This window comes from Globicephala melas, chromosome 7 (assembly GCF_963455315.2).
Source record: "Globicephala melas chromosome 7, mGloMel1.2, whole genome shotgun sequence".
In the NCBI taxonomy this organism is placed as follows: Eukaryota; Metazoa; Chordata; class Mammalia; order Artiodactyla; family Delphinidae; genus Globicephala; species Globicephala melas.
In genome coordinates, this window is record NC_083320.1 from 69,386,840 (window position 1) to 69,410,869 (window position 24,030).

At 41.5% G+C, this 24,030-nt stretch overlaps 1 protein-coding gene across 1 annotated transcript in view; it reads left to right on the plus strand.

Moving 5' to 3' along the window:
• DPP4 (dipeptidyl peptidase 4) overlaps positions 1–24,030 on the plus strand; it is a 76,976-nt gene that overhangs the window by 36,193 nt on the left and 16,753 nt on the right. Inside the window, exons 10-21 of the mRNA XM_070045854.1 lie at positions 919–1,031; positions 8,146–8,281; positions 10,326–10,370; positions 12,459–12,566; positions 12,825–12,892; positions 13,845–13,898; positions 14,271–14,392; positions 16,084–16,131; positions 16,377–16,475; positions 18,626–18,695; positions 21,209–21,403; positions 23,789–23,843. Coding sequence (XP_069901955.1) covers positions 919–1,031; positions 8,146–8,281; positions 10,326–10,370; positions 12,459–12,566; positions 12,825–12,892; positions 13,845–13,898; positions 14,271–14,392; positions 16,084–16,131; positions 16,377–16,475; positions 18,626–18,695; positions 21,209–21,403; positions 23,789–23,843 — 1,113 coding nt within the window. The remainder of the gene's footprint in view (positions 1–918; positions 1,032–8,145; positions 8,282–10,325; positions 10,371–12,458; positions 12,567–12,824; positions 12,893–13,844; positions 13,899–14,270; positions 14,393–16,083; positions 16,132–16,376; positions 16,476–18,625; positions 18,696–21,208; positions 21,404–23,788; positions 23,844–24,030) is intronic.

Here is a 24,030-nt window from a genome sequence, read left to right on the forward strand (position 1 = left end):
GCATGTTTATGAACACTGAAGAGCCTTATTAAGCAGTATAAGCCAAGGAAGAGGGAGGTTTAGGAGGGAACCAGGACTCTTCACTTCACTAGTGTCATAATAACAATGGCCACAGTATCATCTATAGGAAAATCTAATAGCAAAGTGTTTTTGCTGTAAGCAATTTGGGAGAAGGGATTTTTATTTTTACCGACTCCCTCAATTTGCTTTATGAAGAGCTGCCATTTTAGGGAGACAGAGGAAGTTAAAAGAAAAAAAATCAGAGACTAAATATGGAGATGTATTTTCAGTGGAATGTTATTTTTTGAAGAGTGCAACTGGCAAAGAAATACCATAGAGTGTTCTCACTAAAAATATCATATTATTTCTAACTAATTTGTCAATTGAAAATCTATGTGTATATATAAAACGATTTTATAGATTTCTGTCATAATATTGATTGTAAAACTCCAAAGTACTGAACCTGAATTTGGAGTGGAAGTGAAGGCTTCCTAATTAGCATTTTGGCTCTCGGCTCAGGTAAACTAATTTTCCTGGGGGATTGTGTCTTTGCCTGAACCCAGGGTATTCTTCCTAGTGGTCAGCCATCAGTCTTCTTGTCTTCGGGAGTCAGGGTATATTTACAAATTAAAAGAATTGATTTTAACAAGTTTATCCTTTTTTGCTCAAAGTGCATAAATTATGAGCATTCATTACTTAAACGGGAGTCATATATATATTTCTGCCTGAACATGAGAAGGTTGCATTTCATGACTCTCCCTTATGTTCATTTTATCTGTATTAAATTGTTTGAAAGTGTCTGATTGTTTATAAGTTTATGGCCATAATGCAGACATTTTTGTACAGCTCTAAACTTGTGTGATGTTGTTATGTATATATCTTTTGTCAATACCAATTCTGTGATTGTTTTTTTCCTAGGCAGGAGCTGTGAACCCAACTGTAAATTTCTTTGTTGTAAATACCAACACTCTCAGCCCAGACATCAATGCAACTTCCCAACAAATCATTCCTCCTGCTTCTGTGTTAATAGGGTAAGACTCTTGACCCAAATGCTTGTGTTGTAAACAGTTCCACAGCTCCCAGGGAGAACACTTTCAAAATGAATGGCAGAATCAATGGCAGTATCTCATGGTGTCACCTGGCCCTGCCCGTCATTCATTCTTCCATTCAACCACTCTGTTGGGCTGCACTTGCCCAGCTTTAAGACCAAAGAAAGAACCCGGAGTCAGCAACAAAGACATCAGTGGTTTAATGGGTGCGGGAGCTTACACATCTGAAGCAAGGTCCTGGAGCGACACCGCACAGCGTGCTGCTGTGGACGGTGGGCAGGACAAGGCAGCAGGCTTCGCTCCCAGGGGGAAGAGGAGATTGCCAGTTACAGGGAGGATTACATCAGGTTGGCTCATTATTTACCAAGGAAACCAGCGGAGAGGCACGCCCCTCACCTCCCCTTTGTTAAGAATAGTCACTGGCTGGAGCCTGGGGCAAGTATGTAGGAAGGTTACTCAGGGGAGCAGGGGATGTACAGAGAGCAAGCGAACAGCCATCTTGGGGGGCCTGACCATACACACTCTTTGCTGAGTTCCAACTTCATGCCTTCATGCCGGGCATGGTTCCAGGGGTGAGGTTGCAGAATGAATAGAGCAGCCAGAGCCTCTGGTGTCCTGGAGCCTCCACTCAAGTAGGGGAGGCAGACAACCACCAGGTAAACAAATAAAGTTACGTGAGATGTTGTGAAGACGATCAAAGGAGGGCAGCCGTGATGCTGATGGTTGGGGGGAGGCCAGGGAAGGTCTCTCTAATAAGAGGCCTGTGAGCAGTGATGTGAAGGAAGAGGGGAAGATCTAGCCACATGGAGAGCTGGGGGAGCAGTATCCGGGCAGAGGAAGAGCGGGTGCAAAGCCCCTGCAGAGGGAGCGTGCTTGGTGCAGTGGAGGCCCTGCGAGGAGGCCACAGCGTCTGGAGCATCTGAGTGGAGAGGGGAGTGATGGGAGGAAGGTCAGATCACACGGGGCTTTGCGGGGTCTGGTAAGACCTAGAGTAATTCAGGGAAACCGTGGACTAATTTTAGGCACCCCCGCGACACCGATGTACCTCCAGACGTCATTTGCTTGCATGATCCTTGGTGGTTTGAAACTCTCAGCCCCTCCTTTATCTTCCTGTAAACACCAAACTGCATGAAACTTTTGGCCATCAGGTTGCTCTCTCTTCTTTTCCATTACTTGTGTTGGTTTTATCATTGCTTCTAAATAATGACTAGCCTCTACTGAGCACTCTCTGTGTGCCAGACACAGGGCATCACGTGCTTTATCTTATTAGCCTTTAAGTAACTCTTTCCAGCAACTATTATTATATGGCTCTTTTACAGATAAGAAAATGAGGCCAAGAGGTTAAGAAAATGACCCGGTAGGGGGCTGTATTCAAATCTTTCTGACTTGAAAGAAGGAGCTCGTAAGCACTCTTCTTCGAGGTGCCTCTCTCTCCCTCTGTGTGAATTCAGCTGGTGCCCTCAGATGCCTGAAGTTATCATCAGAGCCATATGGAAGCATTTTCCTTCTCAGGGTTGCATTTACTACATCAGGCATGCTGGAGGCTTTGCTCTGTGGTTATTAATTCATTTACTTTCTCAGAAGTATCTATATTAACCTGTTTATTCCTAGGGAAAATTAATTATCAGTCAACTAAAAAGTATTTCTTTAGGTTCTAAAATCTGCTCTTTGGTCCCGTCCAGCCATCTCTTCCATCAACATTGATTAAGCACCCGCTATTTACACTCATAGATGTCCTGTAGGACTGAGTCTCCCTTCTGGCACTTATGATGGGGTGGGGGATATAAAACACGTCAATAAATGACTCCCAAAGCGCCTATGACAGAGGCATAAAAAAAAGGCTGGAGGCATTCTGAGGAGGGGGAGATGGGTTTTCCGTGACCCCGGGGATCAAAGAAAACATCCTGGAGGATGAGTGAATTGGACAGGGCACGGTGGGGCGGGGGGATGGGGGGAGGACTGCAGTGGAAGGATCACCGAGTGTGCACAAGCTCGGGGCTGCCCAGGGAAGAGAAGCAAGCCCTGCGTGCCCTCTTGGTATACGCCCAATATCTGTCCGAAGGGAGGATGAGCCGTGAGCTCCCACGCTGAAAGATTTTAGATCTGGAAGGGGCTTTGGACCTTACAAATGTTTTTAAGGAGCGAGAAACCTTTGTGCAAGTGAGATACAACAGAGGTGGGGTGCCAGTAAGCCAATGACAGATGGCTGCTCAGGTTCTAGGCCCAGCCCCTGTGCCTTCTCCTTCCCCCAGGCGTCTCACAATCGACAGAACCTACCGGGGTTCCGGAGCACACTGAGAACACCTCTGTGAGACACAGATGAGAGATCTGAGGCTCAGAGAAGTAGACCCATTTGCTTAAGATCACACAGCAACTTAGCATGGGAGCTTGGGAGTAGGACAGAGGCCCACACTTGCTGGGCCAGAGTAATAGAATAGTCGAATTAAAGTGTATTGGGTGCTTCCTATGTTGGGGACTGTGCCTGGTGCTCTACTCACGTTGTCTCATTTATTACCCACATGCTGCCTATGGTGTCATTTTCACGGCCATTTCACAGATGAAGAGATGGCATCTTTCCCACTTAGAAATCACTTTCCAAGGCACAGTTGTGAATTTCGGAGCTCAGGAAACTTAAGCAGTTTAAGGACTTATTTTTCCCCCTATATGAATGAATCCTTAAGTCTTTGTTCTTTGCAGTTCTTTACGCCACACTCATGGTGAGGGTTGCCTTACTCACTGTGGGTATTTTCTGGGGAACGTATTTCACCAAAGAAGCATTTCTGGAAATGCTACAGGAATGTGCTGTGTATGAAACTGCAAACCCAGCTCTGGTCTCTGTTAGCACCAGTACAGCTGCAGCTTTGCTAAAACCAGGCCTGAGGGCCCCTCTGGAGAAAAATGTTCTCGTACACGGTGGTGCTTCGTTTTCTAGCCTCATGCAGAGATCAGCAGGGCCAAGTTAATGCGGGCAAGTTATGCCTCTTCAGCTGCCCAGCACCTTCTGCTCTGTCCCGTAGTAATTCACTCGCTCCTGGAGACAGGCCCTCCTCTGCCTGCGCACCCATCACTAATTTTCTCCTTAGCCCTCATCCTTTCATCACAGAGCACCCAGCAGCTGAAATTCTACAGGAAGATGAGGCTCTCCCCACACATGCACACGTTTTCCAAGGGTTGTTTTAGGAAAGTGGACTCCAAATAGCCTTCTTCTTTTCTAAAGTGGCCTAGTGGAAAAGGGCAGGTGAGGTGGGAAGAAAACCCTTTAACATGATTAGTGGGTCTCCTGGTACTAAATAACTTTATCTACTAAGAGCCAAGAATTATGCTTTAGGTTCAGCAATCAGCCATATAAAAGTAACTTTTCCCCATTTGAAAACATTGAGCGATGGAATTTGGGAAGCCTGCCAGGAAACTCACATGCATCTGGCATCTTCCCTGCCCATTTCTAGATCAAAGGTTCATGAACCTGTATCCTCCACTACCTTTGTCACTCTCCACAGCCCGAGGTGTACTCTGCACCCTGTGAGGGCTCCATAAAGGCGGCTCACCAGTGGAGCGGGCTCTAAATTTTGAATTCTTATATAAACACGCTCCTCTTCAATCAGTTTCTCTTTACGATTTGGAATTGAGGGGAGACAGAATGAGAGGGCATAACCCAGCCTGGAGCTGCGATCACACCAGGTCAGGATGTCAGTGAGTCATGAAAAAGATATAAGGAAACCAAGGGCTTAATTGTAGTTTTTACTGGAAGTTTTAAGTCCCCACTTAAGACCAGAAAAATCCAACAAGCAGGATACTTTCCACAACATGCCAATTTTATTCTGTAAAAACAGAGAGGCACATACTGAATAGACTGGTTAGAGTGGTTGGGGGAGGGGTGGAAGAGGAACCAGGGACCGTACGAGGCAGCCTGGCCTTCCCTTGAGCCACTGACTGCCTTTCCCAGGTTAGACACAGTGATTCAACAAGCTCTTCTAACTTCTGGAACAGGATTAGTCCAAGAGGAATACGATTGATTTTAATACTAAAGCAATGAAGTAATTTCTCTACATAAGGAGAGTTCACACCATGTGGAGTCTACTCTGGGCCAGGAACTCATCTAAGTGCTGACATAAAGCTCATGATCACCTTATGCGGGAAGAATGTTAGAGTTCGTGTTTTGCAGACAAGTAAACAGAAGTGTAGAGAGGTTAGGTGACTCGTTCAAGGTCACACACTGGACAGGGTTGGAATCAGGATTCAAAATAAGCAGTTGGCTTCAGATTTCCTCCTCCCAGTCGTTCCCTCTGTAGAACCTCCACCCATCCCTCTGGTAAACATTGCTGGTTAGCTTCACCCTCTTAATTCTTTTCAGGATAAAGCTCCTCACTCTATGAAATCTAGTTATTCCTCGAGAGTGCATATAGACGGAATAACTGAATTTTATAAAGCAAATCATATTTGAATGCGCTGGGAGAGACTTGTGCTTGAGAGTCATATGACACAGCGTATCCCTTTGTAAACTGGCTGCTGCCTTGCAAAGAGTAGGCATGTAATAAAGGCCTGTTGTGTGATATTAATTCCCCTAATTTGTGTAAATGTTTCTTTGGGTATATTAAAGATACTTAAAATAAGGTACCTATTACTACCTGGAAAGAAAACCACTACTAAGAGCAACTGCATACGGTGGACTGATTAATTCAATGAACCACCCAGGGAAGAGGGCATCCTGCCGACGCTGGCCGCAGACTCCATGCTACCCTTTTCCCCCTAGAGACAGGTACATAAAACAATAAGAACTACTGGTATAGAACAGGGCTTAGCACCCCTGGGCCTGCCGGCCAAATCCTGCCCCCACCTGTTTTTAGATGGTCCCCCAGGTAAGAACGGTTTTGACCTTTGTGAATGGTTGGGAAGAAAAATCATCAGAAGAATAATACTGCATGACAGGTGAAATTTACATGAACTGCAAATCTCAGCATCTCGTTGGCACGCAGGCACACTTGTACGTTACGCACTGTCTCTGGCTGCTTTGGTGCTGCCAAGGCAGTCGAGTAGCTGCGACAGAGAGCATGTAGCCCGCAAAGCTGGAACTATTTACTGGCTGGCCCTCTTCTGAAAAATTGTTCTGACCCCAGGTCTAGAGAGTTCATTTCAAAACCTTTTGTTTTCTATCTTGCGTTTCATTCTTCCATTCCCTTTGCAAGTATTTATCCCCTACCCCCCGGGATGACTGGTTTGCCTTTCCATTTTCTCACTTAACGCCTCTGCCTTGGGCTCAGTATCGGGCAGTTAGACTAGATGAGGCGCCCTTGCTCCTGGGCCGGTGAAGCAGCATTCACCCTCTCAGACTCCGCAGCCTGGCGGTTCGTGAAAAGCACCATGGGACCCGTGATAGCGGTGTAGAAGGAGGGGGTCTTCAAGAAAGCCTCACGGGCGGGGGATATTTGAGTAAATCCTGAAGATGTTAAAGCATGACAGTCATTTCAGACCGAAGGGCAGGTTGACAAAGGGAGGCATGTGGAAAACCTCATAGGGTGTTCAGGGGACACCAGTCGTGCAGACTGGACAGTGTACAGTTCTTAATAAGCAAGAGAAAGGACTGAAATGGAGAGGAGTCCCTGTTTGTGTGAAGGTGGTGCTTTGCTGCTCGGTGAGGGGTTTTGGTCTTCTTTCAGTGCCTGCCGCCTGTAGCGGAGACAGCCTGGAGGCCCGGGTACCCCTGGGCGTATTAACACAGTAACTGTCCTGCCCCGCAAAGGGAGATAGTGAAGTGGTGAGGGGCTTAAAGTGCTTTATCCAGCACCTGATCCATCCTAAGCGCTCAACAAATATTTGTTGTTTGGTTTAGTGTCTGTGAAGGGAGTGGGGACAGGAAGGGATCTGTGAATTCTGAGGAAGGACAGAGCTACTTAGGTCCCGAGGATGGGACAGGACTTCCCCTTCTGTTCAGTGCTACATTCCACAGAATTTTCGTGAGCACCTGCTTTGTGCCAGGTAGTCTGCTAGACCCTGGAGATACCCTGTGAACCAGACAGCTGTGGCCCAGCCTCAGAGAGTTTGCAGTCAAGAAGGAGAGCGTTGACAAGAGGAGGGGTGGGCACAGCCCGTGAATGAAAGAGCGAAGGAGCATGTTAGGATGAACGGATAGGGTCAGATGGGAAGGGGTGGAACGAAAAATTTCCTTTGGAATTCTTCTGACCAAAGGGAGCAAGGTTTTGATCACACACTGGACAGGAATGATTTAAGAAGAGTCATACAAAAATCGCACTAGGGTGTGGGGAGCAAATAAAATAAAATAAATTATCCAGAGCAAATATTTAGGGAGGCTAGCAGAAAGGTAAATTAGGAATTCCATGCATCTCACTCATCTCTCAAAATGCAGTTCCAAACACTGTTAAAGGTTTTTGTTGGAGGAGGCTGTACTGCTCGAGATATCTCTATTTATATAAATTTATGTTAAAATACCAAAAGTTTCCTTAATTTCTTCACACGATTTATATTTTGACACTTGAGAAAAGATTTGTAGGATATAATTATTTGGTTTTCAAACTTTGCAGAGATGTGAGTCCATTTTTTCCCCTTTGAAAATGAAGTTGAGAAAAGGGTCAACTGTAGTTTCTCCCTAGTAGGAAGAATGTTTTAGAGAAACGTATCAAATTACCAGAAAAGAATAAAATCTCAACCAGTGTCCCTGGATTCCCTGTCATGGTCCCTCTAGACAGCAGAAAAGAGATGGGAAAATATCACCCTTGACACCCTGGCACCACCAAAGGCCAGTTGTGGACTTGCAAAGCCATGGTGAGGCATGGTGTGAGGCGTGAGGCATGTATGTTACACCTCTGTGGGATGTTAGCTGTTGTTCTTCCTGTCAGATATATTTGCATTTCCATTCAAAATTAAATTACACTTTAAGCTTTAAGAAAGGGTAAAATACTATGGTGTTAAATGGCTTCAACAACTATTTAAAATTGTATTCCTATTAAGATTGATTTCATTGAGCAGAATGTCTATTTGTACCAAGGTCTGGAAATAGTTATTCTCCTTCTCCCCTCCCTCCCTTTCCTCCTTGCCTCCCCTCCCTCCATCCCTCCATCCTTCCTTCCCTCCCTTCTTTCAGGGATTACTACTTGTGTGATGTGACATGGGTAACCGAAGAAAGGATTTCTTTGCAGTGGATCCGGAGGATTCAGAACTATTCAGTGATGGATATCTGTGACTACAATGAGTCCACCGGAGGATGGATTTCCTCAGTGGTAAAGTTGAATCAGGATGTTCTGTTTCCAAAGCTACATGTGATCTGAGGGCTGTAGGAAAACAGGGAGAGTGTTATCAGGAAATACAGCTTGAATTTCTATTCTTTCTCTGTGTCTGACCCTGAGGCAGTGAGTAAATCTTGAGTGACTTTTAGATAACTTGATATTACCCGGTGGTACGTCTAGTTCATCTGCTCTCACTAGTCATACTGTTTTAGTTATGGAGACTATCACTTGGGAAAAGGGTGGTGGTGATTAGAAAGCCAGAAAATAGAATTTGATGTCAAAATTCACAAAGTCCGAGAAAGCCAGGGGCTGCAAGGTCAAGGAAGCGTGTTTCAGGAAATGGGGAGTGACTCGCTGAGTAGCAAAATAAATATCTAGAGGCCACAAATCTATTACCACACTGTGACTATCTTTCAGCAGTAAACAGCTTTAGAAAGTAAATAGATAACTTCCAGGCTGAGAGGGTGGCAACATTAAGGCAAAAGCAAGTGTTAATCCAACCTTGAAGTGCTGGGGGCGTTTCCAGCCCAGAGACCTCAAGGTATAGGTCGTGGATCAAAATTAAAGCCCCATTGGGACCAACAGCCTCAGGAGGGGTAGAGCCTGGGGGAGGCTTGCGGGCATATGTCAAGGACAGCTCTACAAGCCCTTTTCTGGTAATGAGCTCTGTGGCCACACGCCTCTTCTCCCTGCTCCACCCTGGTTGGGCACACGGCAGATTCTTGCCTCAGAAATCCTTCCCTCCGCCGCCTGCCCCTGTATCTTGATGCACTCATTCGTTACTTATATAGCAATCATCGAATACCTATTTTGTTCCAAGTTCTGTGCATAGCTCTGGATGGAGAAAAAAAAAAATTAGGTAGCATGCCTGTCCCTAAAATGTTTATTTTCTAGTAGGGAAGACTGTTATGAAAATCAATAATAATAGTTACCATTTCTTGAACACTCACAATAGCCAGACACTGTGGAGGTAGGCTCAGTAGGGTCAAGGAGCTTGCTTAGCTCACAGTGACAGCCAGAATCCAAAGTAAAACACCGCGCTCTTTGCTTCCTGCCAATTAAATCATCTCAATAGCACCATAATGTGCTCTAAAAGTGTATAAGCAAGGTACCAAGGAAATGTAGGGCGAAAGAAGATAATCAACCTGCCTGGGGGGAGGCAGAAGGGGATGGGAGATGACATGGAGGAGACTAGAGCAGCCTGGGGTAAGTTGTCATATTCGGGGCAGCATGAAGGCAAGTGGACCCTATGAGCAGAGGCTGTGCAAAGGCATCTGGGGTGAAGAGCTTGGAGCCTGCAGGGTCTGGGGGTACACAGGACTAGGGGTTGAGGCGGAGGCACGATGATGAGAGCTGAGGTTTGAGATATATGCTACGGCTCAGGCACCATTCTGAGGAGTTTGACCTTACCTTGTAAGACACTCAGAGCTATTTCAAGGTTTTAAGTAGGAAAGAAGTATAATGAGATAGAACTATCTGTTGCCTGATGAGGTCAGCTGTGGGTTGAGCAGGGTGGAGGGCAGACTGGAAGGAGAGCAAAGCAGCAGCGCCTCCAACCAGGAGGTCAGGGCCATGGACCTGGGAAACCCGACAGGACACAAACTAAGGCAATAATGGTGGAGAAGAACAAGAGAAGTCAAAGGACTAGAAGACAGGGGGTTAGTGTGAGAAGAGCAGGGGTCTGGAGTGATTCCCAGGTCTCTGGCTTGGGTGAATGGTGCCACTAACCCAGAGAAGAACGAAGAAGTAAGAACAAGCTGGTGGGGATAAGGGAAAGATACTTCTGTACTTGCTGAATTGAAAATGTGGAGGAGCCTGCAGGACGGCTTACGAGGTACACATCCAGGACAGAGCTCTAGGCAAGAGAGGCAAATGTTCTAATGTAGCTATGTAAAAGGTACTATCATACATACAAGTATGTGAATGGAGATAGCTTTCCTTTATTTTATTACAAGTACAATCTTGCTTATATTGCCACAAACTGCAGCTAAAGCGTAGAATTCGTATCTCATTTCTCTCTGTATTTTTCCCTCCCTAGGAACAGCAGCACACTGAAATAAGTACCACTGGCTGGGTTGGAAGAGTAAGTTGTAAGAGTTATGGGGTTCTCTGTCGTATGGATCAGACACTCAGAGCTATTTAATATGCAGATATACCAAACGAGGCCTCTATGTTATTTGCTATTAATAGAGACAGCAGTTGACCTTTTATAACGTAATATTTTAATGTCCCCGGTAGAGATGTCTTTTTATAGAGAATATACAACATGCTTGGTTGGAAAAAGTAAAAGGACAAGTGAAAATTCAAGAGAAGAGCAGATAAAACAAAAGACATATCCTAGGCAAATTCTAGCTCCTGGAAGGTTAAAAAGCAACCGTTGCTGAAAGGCAGCCAAGATACCAGTTGTCTTCGTTGACCTCACGTTCGAAGTTAGGCGCTTCGGCGGCAGAAAACATGGTTTCCGCCCTCAGCCTCTGCACAAACGCAGGGGACAGGACTTCCCCCGGCAGGGACGCAGTGGCACTCACACCACACCCGCTATGCACCTCTCTCTGGAGGAATCATACACACGTGGGTTCACACTTTACTATACCCTGGATGCAGAACTTTCTCCAAGGAAGCACGTGACCCTCCGTGACTTCCCATGCCTCACGCTACACCTCGTGCAGACTTATACCAGCCACGTTGCTACAAGCCCGTGGGGTGAAGCAAACCGACGAAGACACTGCAGCCATCATGGCACCTCGTGTGAAAGAGGAAGAATGAATCGCCCCTAATTTGTATGACCACTTCTATTAAGCCCCTTTGAGAGGGAAACAAAGTGACATAAAAAAACGTAAGGATTTCTCCTCTCCCAGAACACAGAGGTGCAGCCCCCTGGACCAGAAATGCGACCCCTTCCAGCTGGGCTCGGAGCCCCCTAGCATTCACACGTCCTTTTTGTTCAGGCATTGATTGGGCAGAGGGGAGAGGTTTGCCAACATGAAAAGTGGTTTCCTCCATGGCAAGAGACATGCTACACTTCCTCACGACTCTTTGAAAAAAATATGTTTTTTCCTCTCTGTATTTAACCAGACAGATGCCACTTTTCACACATTTCTACTAGGCACAACTCCATCCAGGGGAAACAGGGAAATGTATTAAAAAGATAAGGCTGTGAACACAGGTCTAGAGAGGGGAATGTGTTTCCGAGCTCTGTAATGAGAACACCAAGTGTACTGCACGCCTCGGCTTGCTCCATAAATGCATTCGTTTTGAATCACTAAATAGAAGAGGGAAGCATTTTTCTTCCCAAAATGGGAGCTGATGAGCGAGGAAACAGCGAGAGTGAAGTGAACCAACAGTTTTAAAAGACCATCTCCTACCTGCTCTCGAATGTAGTAAGGAAATCGAAGTCGTAAAGAGATATATTCCTTTCAGGCTGGGATAGATCCTCTTCTGCTTAAACGACATTATGTTCTGAGAACTATCTTTTATCGAACTGTAAAAAATGGAAATTTTGTTCTATATTTCCATACAACTATTTTTTTTGGGTAAATTGTTGATCCTATTTAGCAAAATGGAAAGGCTTATAATAGAGATGATAACTATATGAATGTTTCCGTATGAAATATACGACAGACATTCCTTATGGTATCTAGTCCAGAAATGATTAAAGAGTTTCTAAGTCTGACTTTCAAAAAAATTATGTATAAGAAACAGGGGGGAGGGGGAAATCCCTCAAATTACAAACCACCTCCAACTAGAAACAGTCAAAAATAATATTAGTCTGTTTCAAGAAAGCACATTGTGACATCGAGGAAATTGACTTCTTAGAACTGAAAGGCTAATGCTAATTTTCTCACACATATCAAGACACCATAGCGTTATCCTCCATAGACAGAAGATGCCTAAGGGTAACAGTAACCACTGCTATGTGTTGAGTGTCCTGTGTAAGCCTCTTCATGTTTATTCTTTCATTTACTCCCCATCAAAAATTCCCTAGGAGTTAGATCTTTTGTCTGCATTTTCTAGGAGGAGAATTTTCTATTGAGACCCTCTGATTGCAATCGGCAAGTAAATGAAATATGGGTTTTGAGCATAGGTGTTGGGAGGACTTTCTGAAGCTAAAGTTGTACTGAGATGAGGCTAATGTGCTTTAACACGTTTCGTGTTTCCTATTATTCTCTAGTTTAGGCCTGCAGAACCTCATTTTACCTCTGACGGGAATAGCTTCTACAAAATCATCAGCAACGAAGAGGGCTACAAACACATTTGTCACTTCCAAACAGATAAGAGAGTGAGTATTTTTAAATAATTTATTTCGGGTTGATCTCCTTTTTTTGAAACTAACTTGAAGTGGAAATCATTTGGTAAAGTCGATCACTAGGTACCAATAATCAGACTAATTCACATACCCCAGTGGTCTCTGCAGTAAGGTAGGATGGGGAAAAGAACCGAGATTATCCCAATTCCTGATGTAAATGATTTAATCCTCTCCTTAACTTTGATCAGAGACAGAGTCTAATAAACCTCTTTTTTTTTAAAATCCCATCAGAATTGCACATTTATTACAAAAGGAGCCTGGGAGGTCATTGGGATAGAAGCTCTTACCAGTGATTACCTGTAAGTATTCTAATAATCAGTAGTATATCAATATATTTGTCATAATAATGCCATTCGTTGCCCAGAAATAAGGAAAAATCTTCTACAAATAAAGAGTAGTCTATTTGGAATGTGTTCAGGACTTTTTTCTTTTTAACATACGGAAGCCTTAATGATTTTCACATATGCTCAGCAGACTTGATACCATGCCACCAAGCAGCTCTACCTCTTGCTCTTACCTGCTTTGCATTAGAAGAGCTGGAGCCTCTTTTTCTTAAACGTCTTGGAACACGGAACTAGCATTCAGGGGCATTTTGTTAAATTTCAACTGATACTGGATTTTTGGAAGACTTGGAGAGGCTATTGTATTTGTCCATGTCTCGGCCCTACTCTTTGGCGAATGGAAAGCTTTTCAGAGGCTGTCAGCTACCACGCATGAATTGATGGGATAGGGAGTGTTGTTTTTCATTAGAATCTTAGGCACTTTTTATAATTCTTTATTGGTTTCACCACGGAGGAGTTTTGCCATTGCTCAAAGCAGTTTTTGAAGGTCCTGTTTAGAAGTGGCTCTGCCACTCTTAGGAGGATGGGGCTCCTGCCACCGAGTGGTTTGTGTTGTGAAACAGAAAATATGGAAAACAGTGTAAATAAATGGGGTGTCAGCTTTAGACTAGTTGTCCAGTCATATTATTCTGAAAGAAGACTTTCTTTGAGTTTTTCCTTGTCACTCTAATTAAGGGAGTAATCCCCATATTCAGATATTTTAGTCTGTTAAAAAAGAATCCCCTATTTAGAGATGATGGGGGACAAATGGTTTCTGAGGATGAGGGGGCAGGGAAGAATGATAAAGGAAGGGCAAGCACTAATGCACATGCACTTGTGTGAACGCTAGTGCTTGGTGTTGAGTTAAATGGAGTGTACTTGACTTTTGCTTAAAAACAGAATTAATATATTTCATTTGTTTTCTTCCCAGATACTACATTAGTAATGAACATAAAGGAATGCCAGGTGGAAGAAATCTTTATAAGTAAGAGTTTTATCGAGTTGTTGACTTGACCTTTTAGCTAGTGAACAATTTCTGGCTCTTGTGTTTTTATTTTATTTTTTGCCTAGTCCTAATATATTAAATTGGAACTACTATCGAATGCTTTTATTCCTCGATAAACCAACCCACATGTCAACAAAAGAGCATGACTTTATTAGATGCTTTGTGATATTTCCAGACAACGGGAAGTTTGAGGTTATTATGAATTAATCCATGCATTTTTTTCACATTTTAAAAGTTTCTGAGTATTGCTTTGGCATTCTGATATCTTTGAAACTAGAATATGGCATTATTCGATTCCTTCTTTCATTTTTCCTTTCATCAAGTACTTAACTTCCACCATTGGTTTTACAGAATCCAACTTAATTACCCCACAAAAGTGACGTGCCTTAGTTGTGAGCTGAATCCAGAAAGGTGTCAGTACTACTCTGTATCATTTAGTAAAGAGGCGAAGTACTATCAGCTGAGATGCTCTGGTAAGTATGAACGAAGGACAGGGAGGGAGAGCAGGGGGTACCCCCAAAATTCCTCTTGAGTAGCTCCCTGCATGCCCTACCCTCTCTGGACAACCTTCTTACCACCCTCCTGGCTCAGTGTCTCCATCCCTGAAGGCTTCCCTTCAGTGCCCAGTTTCTGCCCTGCTCAGTTCTCTCCTATTGAATTTGAGTTCTTGATATCATATAAGTCCTATTCCCTTCACTCACGTATAAGTGGTGAGCTAACCATCTCTCCTTCCTCTTCTAACCAAGAGCCTTGCTTTAGACTGAAAGCACATCCCAGAGCTTATGTATGACAGAGGCACTTCATCGTTATACACATACATGTTGTGCATTTTTTAACCCAAATTATAATTTTATGCACTTGCCCCTTGAAATGAGAAAAATGTATGTAGGTGGTGCCTGTGACTCAACCTGCTCACAGCTTCATCTTCTGTTGCTATTGTTATTATTGTTTTCTTTAATATAAGTGAAGAAATCTGGACAAGGAGAGACAATGTGATTTCACAGGTCATGCAGCTAATAAGAGGCCCAATGGGATTCAAACACAGGCCTCTGCTATTAACACTAAGATAGATTACTTCTCAAAATGAGAGAAAAAGTCTGGATATTCTGAAAAAGAACTGTGAATCGCCAAAAAGAGGTCTTCAAACCATTTTTCTGAACCTTTTTTTTACTGGCACATTTTCTTTAATATATTTTCTTTGTAGTTCTTTACTATGGCTGTTTCCAGTCACCATTTCTTGGGCACCTGTTTTATATATACTAGGCACTGTGCTCAAGTTTTGTATTCATGATCTTGTTGATCCTTTAGAAAGAAAACTCTATAATGCAGATATTATTATCCTCATTTTACATGTGAGGAGATTGAAGCATAAATATGCTGTCTTACGTCACAAAGCAGGAAAGCCAGGGATTCAAACCCAGGTCCCTATAATGCCTCCACTGTGGTTCTGATCAAATGTAAAAATTAATATCATGATCCAAATGTATCAAAATTAAATAGCTCACGAGATAGCTTTTTCTATACATTACCTTCCACTCTGCAACTACCACAGTTGGGATAAATAGTGACGATCTGAGTGTGTGCGAAAGAACACTTTTCTCATGCCAGGAAGGAATTGCTTATCCAAGTCAGGCACAGTGCAGATGTGCTGCCTGGTCCAGGACTCCGCAGTGGGGGCAGCAGCAGGGGGGAAATCTGCCCTTTGGGGGCCGGGGAACCTGGCTCTGGAGCTCCACCCTAAGGGGGCGGGGCCTGAGAGAGGTTGTGGTACTCGCTGGACCTCGGTGTTAAGAGTTGGGAAGGATAGCGGCTGTCGTTGGGTCTGGATGGCTTAGTCCACAGATGAGGAAATTGGACTCAGGCATAGTAATGTGCACAACGCGCCCAGCAGGGTCAGAGGTGCATTTTCTGTTTCATTCTCCAGAGCCCTGTGCCTCTCCGGTAATACTTCTTACACTCAAATTGCGTTCATTTTAAGGAAAAGGAAAATCAGCTAACACTTAGTAAGCTTCTTATCCACTGTGATATTCATTCTATCAAAGCTAAATGGTGTCAAAATTATATCAAAGTTAAATGGTAACAAACGCTATTTTTGAAAAGTATGTTATCTTCTTTAAAAAGAAACAAAACTCTAAAATATACTTTTCCCCGATTATGTTAACAGGCCCTGGTCTGCCCCTCTATACTCTGCATAGCAGCAGCAATGATAAAGGTACTTTCTCTTATTTCACCCTCGTTTGCTTTTCAGGAAAGCGTGTGTGAATAGAAGCAACATGTACTTAGCACAATGGGATTTTCTTTGGCTTTAGAGTGTCTTAACAATGACTTGAAAACAAGGCTTATAACCTGAAGTGCGTGTAGTCCCATCAGTGAATCGCCCACTTGTTTGTTATTGCTTTGCACAATCCATATTCTTCATGTTGTAGCAAATGACTGCTGTCTCAATTATTTGTTTAGAACTGAGAGTCCTGGAAGACAATTCAGCTTTGGATAAAATGCTGCAGGATGTCCAGATGCCCTCAAAAAAACTGGACTTCATTTATTTGCACAAAACAAGTAAGTTAAATTTCTGTTGGAACATAACTTTTCATGGAAACACCAGTAAAAATATAACTAAATATAAGTTTATCTGACAATATGTATTTTATTTTATACGTAAATCTAATGTAAGGTTATTTTTCCATGAAATGCTCTGTCACAAGAACCACTAGTCTTACTTTTCTTTTAATTAAAAAATACAGTACCATTCTATGTAACATATTATTCTAAGAGGAAAATATTTGGAGAAAATGCATTATTGCTAGTTCAGTCTCATCCCATTAGTAACTCTATTCTACTATTAAGTATTAATTGTGTTTTTAACTTAATGATATCCTAATATATTTTACCTTTAACCCAAACAGATTTAAAATAACTTGTATAAAAAAAAATAGGGTTGGCTATAAAATGTTGAAACTTCAGTCTCAGGACAGAAGTCTTGAATTTTCGCTAACCTCCTCCCCGTGATAGGCCCTGGCCTAGTGGCCTGATCATGGATTATGTTCAGGGACGACTAAGAACAAGGGGTTTCTTTGAGTAGGAAATCTTGTAATTTTGTTGTTGTTTTTATTTGTTGCTTGTCTTTTCTATTAAGGGCTCACAACTCATAGGGGAGGGGGAATCCATCAAGATTGATTTATTTTAGATTCTTTTTAAAATATAGGATCATAATGGAAGAAACTCAGGTCATCCAATTTTAAATGGCAGGAAAAGCACGGAGAGTAGAGGGTACTTTTGAAGAAGAGCTTAGAGCAGTGCTACTGAAACTGCAGGTGCTTGTGGATCACCTGGGACCTTATTAACATGCATATTTGGAGCCAGCAAGTCAGGGTAGGCCCAGGATTCTAAGTTTGTAATAAGCTCCTATGTGATGCCAGTGCTGCTGGACCTTGAATCTGGCTTAGGTGGCAAGGGCTTAGAGTTCTGGAGACAGTCCTGGAGAGCTATCTGGACCGCCTGGTACAGAAGGTGTTGAATCTTAAGATGTGACCTATTAAATATTAGGATGTGACACCCCCCGCCAAAGGAGAGATGGTGCATCTTCCATAAGACAGGAAGTAAAACATTTCCAATCAACCAGTGCTGATTCAAGCAAAGGGGAGATCAAGTGCTGACTTCGGCATATTTGTTAAAAACATCATTATCAACTGATAGTTTGACATTCTACTCAAATATAATAAAGATTAAAACTTTTATTCTCATAAGCACATTTAGTCAGAAGGCATAAAATAACCAGCAAAATACAAATTGAAGAAAAATCTATCTATATAAAGATTTTACTCTTAAACTTTTAATTTTTCCTCAACTAAAATAATTATAATAAACAAAAAACAAAAGAAAGATAAACATAAGGAAGAACAGCTCTAGAGATAAGAATTTTTTTCCATACAGGTTAAATCTACTGAAGCTGGAAATAATCCTATTAAAATATGAAACAACTCTTTCTCTTTCTCTCTCCCTCGCTCTCTTTAAAAAAAAAAAAGATTAGTCTAACTAATTAGCCTGAATTTGGGAGCAAAGGTAACGGATTTATTAGTTAGGAACAAATTTTATTAAACTGATGTTAAATCAAGCACAGAGAATTAAACAGACCTGCACAAGATCGTACAGAACAGTTTGCCCCACATAAACCCGATTTCATTCTGTGAAACACAGAGCTGAAAATGGGAACTCAGCTTTACGGTCTGGGATGGCAATAAGAATTACAAAAATGTTATTAAATAAGAATTTTAAGATAGAGTTAAGGCCAACTAAAAATCCTAAACATCTTCAAAGAAATTCAAGAAGAGGAAAACATTTTGGAGGAAAACTTAAAACATAAGCCATAAACAAACTAGATGAGTAGATCAGATGCCAAAGAACAGAATCATAAAAACGAAACATCAGCAATTCTAAGATGCCCTTTTATTTTACAAGGCACCAATGTATTTAATAGATCCATTAGAAACAACTTTATTGTTTTAACCTTAAACTAGTATTTTAACCTGAAAGAGAATATGTTTATATCTGAAAAACATGCTGGATCAAATCGGTTCATTTTCTTTTTCTATTCTAATTTAACAAACTGCTAAACTCTACATGTTATTTATCACTGACAAAGATAAGGAACCAAAATCATGTGCTAATAAGTGTTCTTAATTCACTAATTAACCTTTCTGTTTGTTTAGAATTCTGGTATCAGATGATCTTGCCTCCTCATTTTGATAAATCCAAGAAATATCCTCTGCTAATAGATGTGTAAGTATTCAAGATAAGGGAATAATTTAGAAGTTAACCATTGTACATCTTTTGCCCGGTGCAGCTTACTGAAAAATAGAGCCAAATGCATCCTTTCTCTCTTCCTGAATCATTGTAGAGCAGTTTTAATATTTCTTCTTCCATTCTGCAATTGCAAATCCAAACCTGTGTTTTCTACCACCTTTCTAATGGAGAAGGTAGACACTCTTCTTCTATCATAATGGCATATGGAGTTTGTTTTGATTTTTTTTTCCCCCCTGAACTCCAACGGAATTCCAAAGAGATTCTCAAGTCCCCATGTTCTTCCTTACCTCATGGACATTTTAACAAGCAATAGATGGGTATTAACGTCTTCACAGTTTCCTTATCTCCAAATTTGCCCAAACATCTCCCATTGGTAGCCCTTAATTCATTCCAATGTCAGGTTTCTCTTTCTTTAGTCCCTGAAATATGCCTGGTATTTTCCATTCCCTTTTTTGGTGAAGAGAAGATGTGATACAGGGAAGTATTCATTATAATTCAAACTTCTCCAAGTCCTAGAGAAAGTTCTGAAATCACAAGTCTTTGAGCAGTAAATAAGAGCTCATGTGAGGTCTAAATATGGCATCTTTGTAAAATATTTTTGATAATTACTAGGAACATATTTTACTTCAATATTTCCAAAATTGCCCTGACCTCACACAGAATGCCACAGTGCCACTCTTCCTGTCCCAACTTGCCTCATTTCCTTTATTCAAAATGAAACAAACCAATAAAAGTTCTGGGTGCCTGCTGCATGCCAGGTAATTTGCCTTATTTTGTCCACACAGCAAGCCGATGTGGTAAGTTCTGTTGGGCCCATTATACAGAAAGGAAAACTGAAAACTCAGAGATACCTTCCTGTTTCTACTAGCAAAAAAAAAAAAAAAAAAAGAAGGGATACAGATACTAGCATCAGACACGGCCTTGTTCCACTGTGTTTACAGTTCCATGTAAACATAAAAGCTCAAAGAAAGAGAAAGAGGTATTTTAAACTTCCAGATATGCTATTTGATTCTCATTACACCTAATTTAGTCAAATATTGACTACAGTAGCACTCACTTGCTTTGGGCTTTAGCCCCAATACTAAACAACAAGGATCCTTTACCTTTAAAAAAGAGTGACATTTTGACACAAGCGTTTGTTAAAAAACAAAAAAGTGATATTTTTATATTCTTGGACTCCCCAGTAAGTAATGACTAGATCTCCCCTTCATTAGGAAAGTTAAAAAAATATGGTAAATTTGGTGCCCATTCTTTTCAGTGCCTTTCCTCTTCATTTTCATATATGTCTAAATCTTTGTTTTCTATTTTTAAAAATGATGTTGTTTAATCTTACAGGGTTAGGTAACTTGATACATAGTTAATATTAAGGGAAGCTATTACTCTACCAAATATAAGACCATTGAAAGGACCAAGGCATTTCACGTTAAAAAATGTTTACTTGCCCAAGAAATTCATGAATGCCTTCTTCTTTTTAAAGATAGAATGTTGCAAAATCTAGTGTAAAATTAAAGTCTTATAATATTTTGTTTAAAACTAAAGTTCTTTTGACTGCCATCCCTAAGGAAAGGGAGGAAAATGTTAGCAAAGTGGTCCAAGCAGGACTTGTCCAGTCCTGTGGAGGGAAGAGTGAGCAGATGAATAGGAGAGACAGTCTGGGGAGGGAAGACTTATTGGAGAAGATCTGGGTCCAGGAGTCCTGTAGATGGTGCAAAAAAGACGTATTTACATGAGATCCAATGAGCTGTAGGGAGTGTCTCTTGATTAACAAATGAAAATGAGACGGCTTGATGGAGATTGTACACACAGCTGTGTATGGATAAGTTATAGCCTATATGAAGAATGCAGCTACGAGGGCGTTAAACTTGTTAATGAATAGAATGCCAAACAGTATACCCATCTTCCAATATAGTCTCTTTGTTTCTCCTCTGAAGTTTTAAGGAATGGTGTTCATTCATACTTTGGCCCATTCGCAGTGCCTTGTGGAGCCTTAGTGAGCAGCACTGTCCTGGGCACTGAGGCACATGCGGCGCATATCCCACAGCAGTCAAAGTCCTTAAGGAAGTTCCAACCAAGGAAACTTGTAGTCTAGGAATGTTTGTAAGCTCAGTCAGAAAGATATATTCAAAGCTGTATTTATTGTCATCCTCATTGTTTTCTCATAACACAACTCCCCTATCCCAATTATTAGAATATTTACTTCTTTGATCTCCAAGATATATACGACTTAGAAACCGTTGGCCTGTGAAGTCTGTGTTTGATAACAGTTTTCGAAGATAAAACTGATGGGCCTCTTTGGAGGAAACACACAGCCATTATAGTCATGTTGCCAAGTTTTAGAGGACCCATTGAGGACACCCCCGGTGGCTGGCACGATTTCAGGCTCATGAACAGGAAGACGTACACTTCCTGTCCACAGGGGATAGAAATGCAAGCACTCCTCATTTGATTCAGGAAAACCACAAAGGCTAACAATTTGGGATTTTTCACAGATATGCAGGCCCCTGTAGTCAAAAAGCAGATGCTGTCTTCAGACTCAACTGGGCTACTTACCTTGCAAGCACAGAAAACATTATAGTAGCTAGCTTTGATGGCAGAGGAAGTGGTTACCAAGGAGATAAGATCATGCACGCAGTCAACAGAAGACTGGGAACATTTGAAGTTGAAGATCAAATTGAAGCAACCAGGTGAGTGACTAGGAGATGAATTCAAACGTCATTTGATTTCCTTCTCCCTCCATTTATATTTTAAAGTTGTGAAGTGTAAAGAATTTAAAGTGTCCTGGGATGAATCTTTCATTCTTGGGCTGGATTTTTAGTGAAGAGATTATGTTTAGACTTAGAAAGAGAGTTGACCTATGTGCTACCACCTTCTAGGAATTGGGACTCAGAATTCATCAAACACATGGACAAACCGAAGGATATGTGTACCCCTGAGTAAACATCTAACTAAACAAGCAAGCCAACCCTGTAGTCAAGGATAAGGAGAGGAGTTTGGTGTACATTTACCTTGGAGGAGGGTGACAGCTATGAAGTCCTAGGAGTGACTCCTACATTCTGCTGAGTGAGGGTTACTCCCTCAATTTGGGAAAATTGTGGAACACGACCATTGTCACTCACAATTATAAGGGCTTTGTTAAGGATGAATGACATCAGTTATGAGACTATAAATAGATGTGATATGGCTTAAGAAAGGTTTTAGTCATGAATGATGGTTACCCTGGAATGCACATGTAACATGCAGTGTTTTACCTGCATTCTCATTGAAGCTGCACAGCAACCCTGAGAGGTGGTTGGTCATACCTTACACTTCAGGTAAAGAAATGGAGGCTCTTAAGTTAGGTAATTTGCCAAGACTGGTCAGGATTTGAAACTAGGTCTCCCTCCAACTTACATTCAATTGCATTCAACTGGTAAATGGGAAATGTAGTCTTTGAGTTTCTATAACAAACTGCATAGATGTCTGGAAAGCAAAGTCAGTTAGCGATTTTAAATAATGTTGTGAAACCATAAGCTAGGAAATGGAGAAAAATTGTGAATGATTAAATGGACGGAGGAAAATGCCTTTAAAAAGAGGAACAACCAAAGAGGAGAGAAGATGACAATGTATTAAGTATCACTAAGTCTGTTACATCAAAGTTAATGATTAGCTATTATCCTTGAAAGTAAAAAAAAAAAAAGGTTAGATAAGAGAGAGGATAAATTGGTTCAGGAGTGAGGCTTTGATATTTTACAAACACATTTTTATTTATTCAGATTGGTCCTCTGTGAGAGAGGGCATGATTTCCAGGTCTTCTCAAGTCTAAAATGATAGAATTGTGTTATCCACAATCTACAACTCCATTTAAAAAGTAATGAGTAGCTGCTTTTCAGCAACTAAAAGGAACTATACACAACAACACAGATGAATCTCGCAGACTGTTGAGTGAAAGAAGCCAGGAACAAGAGTGTATATCCTGCACGACCCAATTTATATTGGTACAAATTCAGGTGAAATTTTTATGGAATCCAATAAAAGGAAGACATTTCTTTTTTTCTTTTTTCAAAGAGAGAAATGACACAGAGGCTTCTGGGTGATAGTAATGCCCTGTATTTTGGTTCAAGGTATGCTCACTCTGTAAAGTTTACCAGCTTGTACAGGCATGATTTGGTGCACATTTCTGTACATATGCGTTCTAATTTTAAAAGGTTTGCGTGGAGAGGATAATGAGTTGAAAACTATTTACATTGAATTTTTTCTAATATTGCTTAACTCAGGGCAGTCTAAGACATATATCATCAATTGAAAACAAAGCTTTTTAAAGTCACCTATAAGTCAGTGCAAGGGTCCCCTTCCTCCCTTGACACTGCAAAGTTAAGGGCCCCATTTGCTAGATTGTTTTTTAAAGTAAACAAATTACCTTTTGATGTAAGGCTAAGATTAAGAAATAGACGCAAAGAACCTTTTTCTCCTTTCTTTACCTGGATTCCAATCCTGAACACAATTTAATGACAAAAAGACTTCTTCATCCATCAAGGAAAAATTGCTTCTTATTTAATAGTGCTGAGCTAACTAATCAACACCCATCATAAGAAGGGATGTATTTAGAGAATGATGTTTAAGTTCTCAGGTAGGGGGCCCAGAGACATTTCTAAGCCCTACCCAGATGTTCTACACACCTCTATACTTCTCCATTGCAGGGACGGCCTCTCTCAAACTGTAAAACATCTGGAGAGATTGAAATTCAATTATGTAAAGAAAAGTGCATCTGGGCTGCAAATTTTTATATAAAGCTGTGAAAAAAACAGCCAGGATTTGTTTTCTGTGAAACACACACACACACACACACACACACACACACACACACACATTTTTTATGGACTCCAACACAAGTAAACCTTGTTCATCTGGCTCAAGTTAAAAATGATAGACATCGATCTCAGGTGTTTATTTGATTGCTGGCAGCAATGAATCTTTGTTTCTGATAGAATGAAATAGAGAACGAATGGCAGGGTTTCTCACATTTGTGCAGTTATCTTAGTTTTCTATACACAGTGTGATACTAATTCGTGGACTTGTTCCATGTATTTTAGACAATTTTCAAAAATGGGATTTGTGGATGACAAACGGATTGCAATTTGGGGCTGGGTGAGTAGTTTGGCTGATGAATCTGTACACCTTCCTTAGTGAATATAACCCAGAGCAGGATCATTTACTTTTGTTTGTACATATTTGGAGGTGAAAATCATGTCAATCATTTCAATCTAAGAAGGTCCAATGTCTTAGATTTCTGGGCGATGAGTCCCCCCAGGCTTACGCTTTTGTTTATTACAAT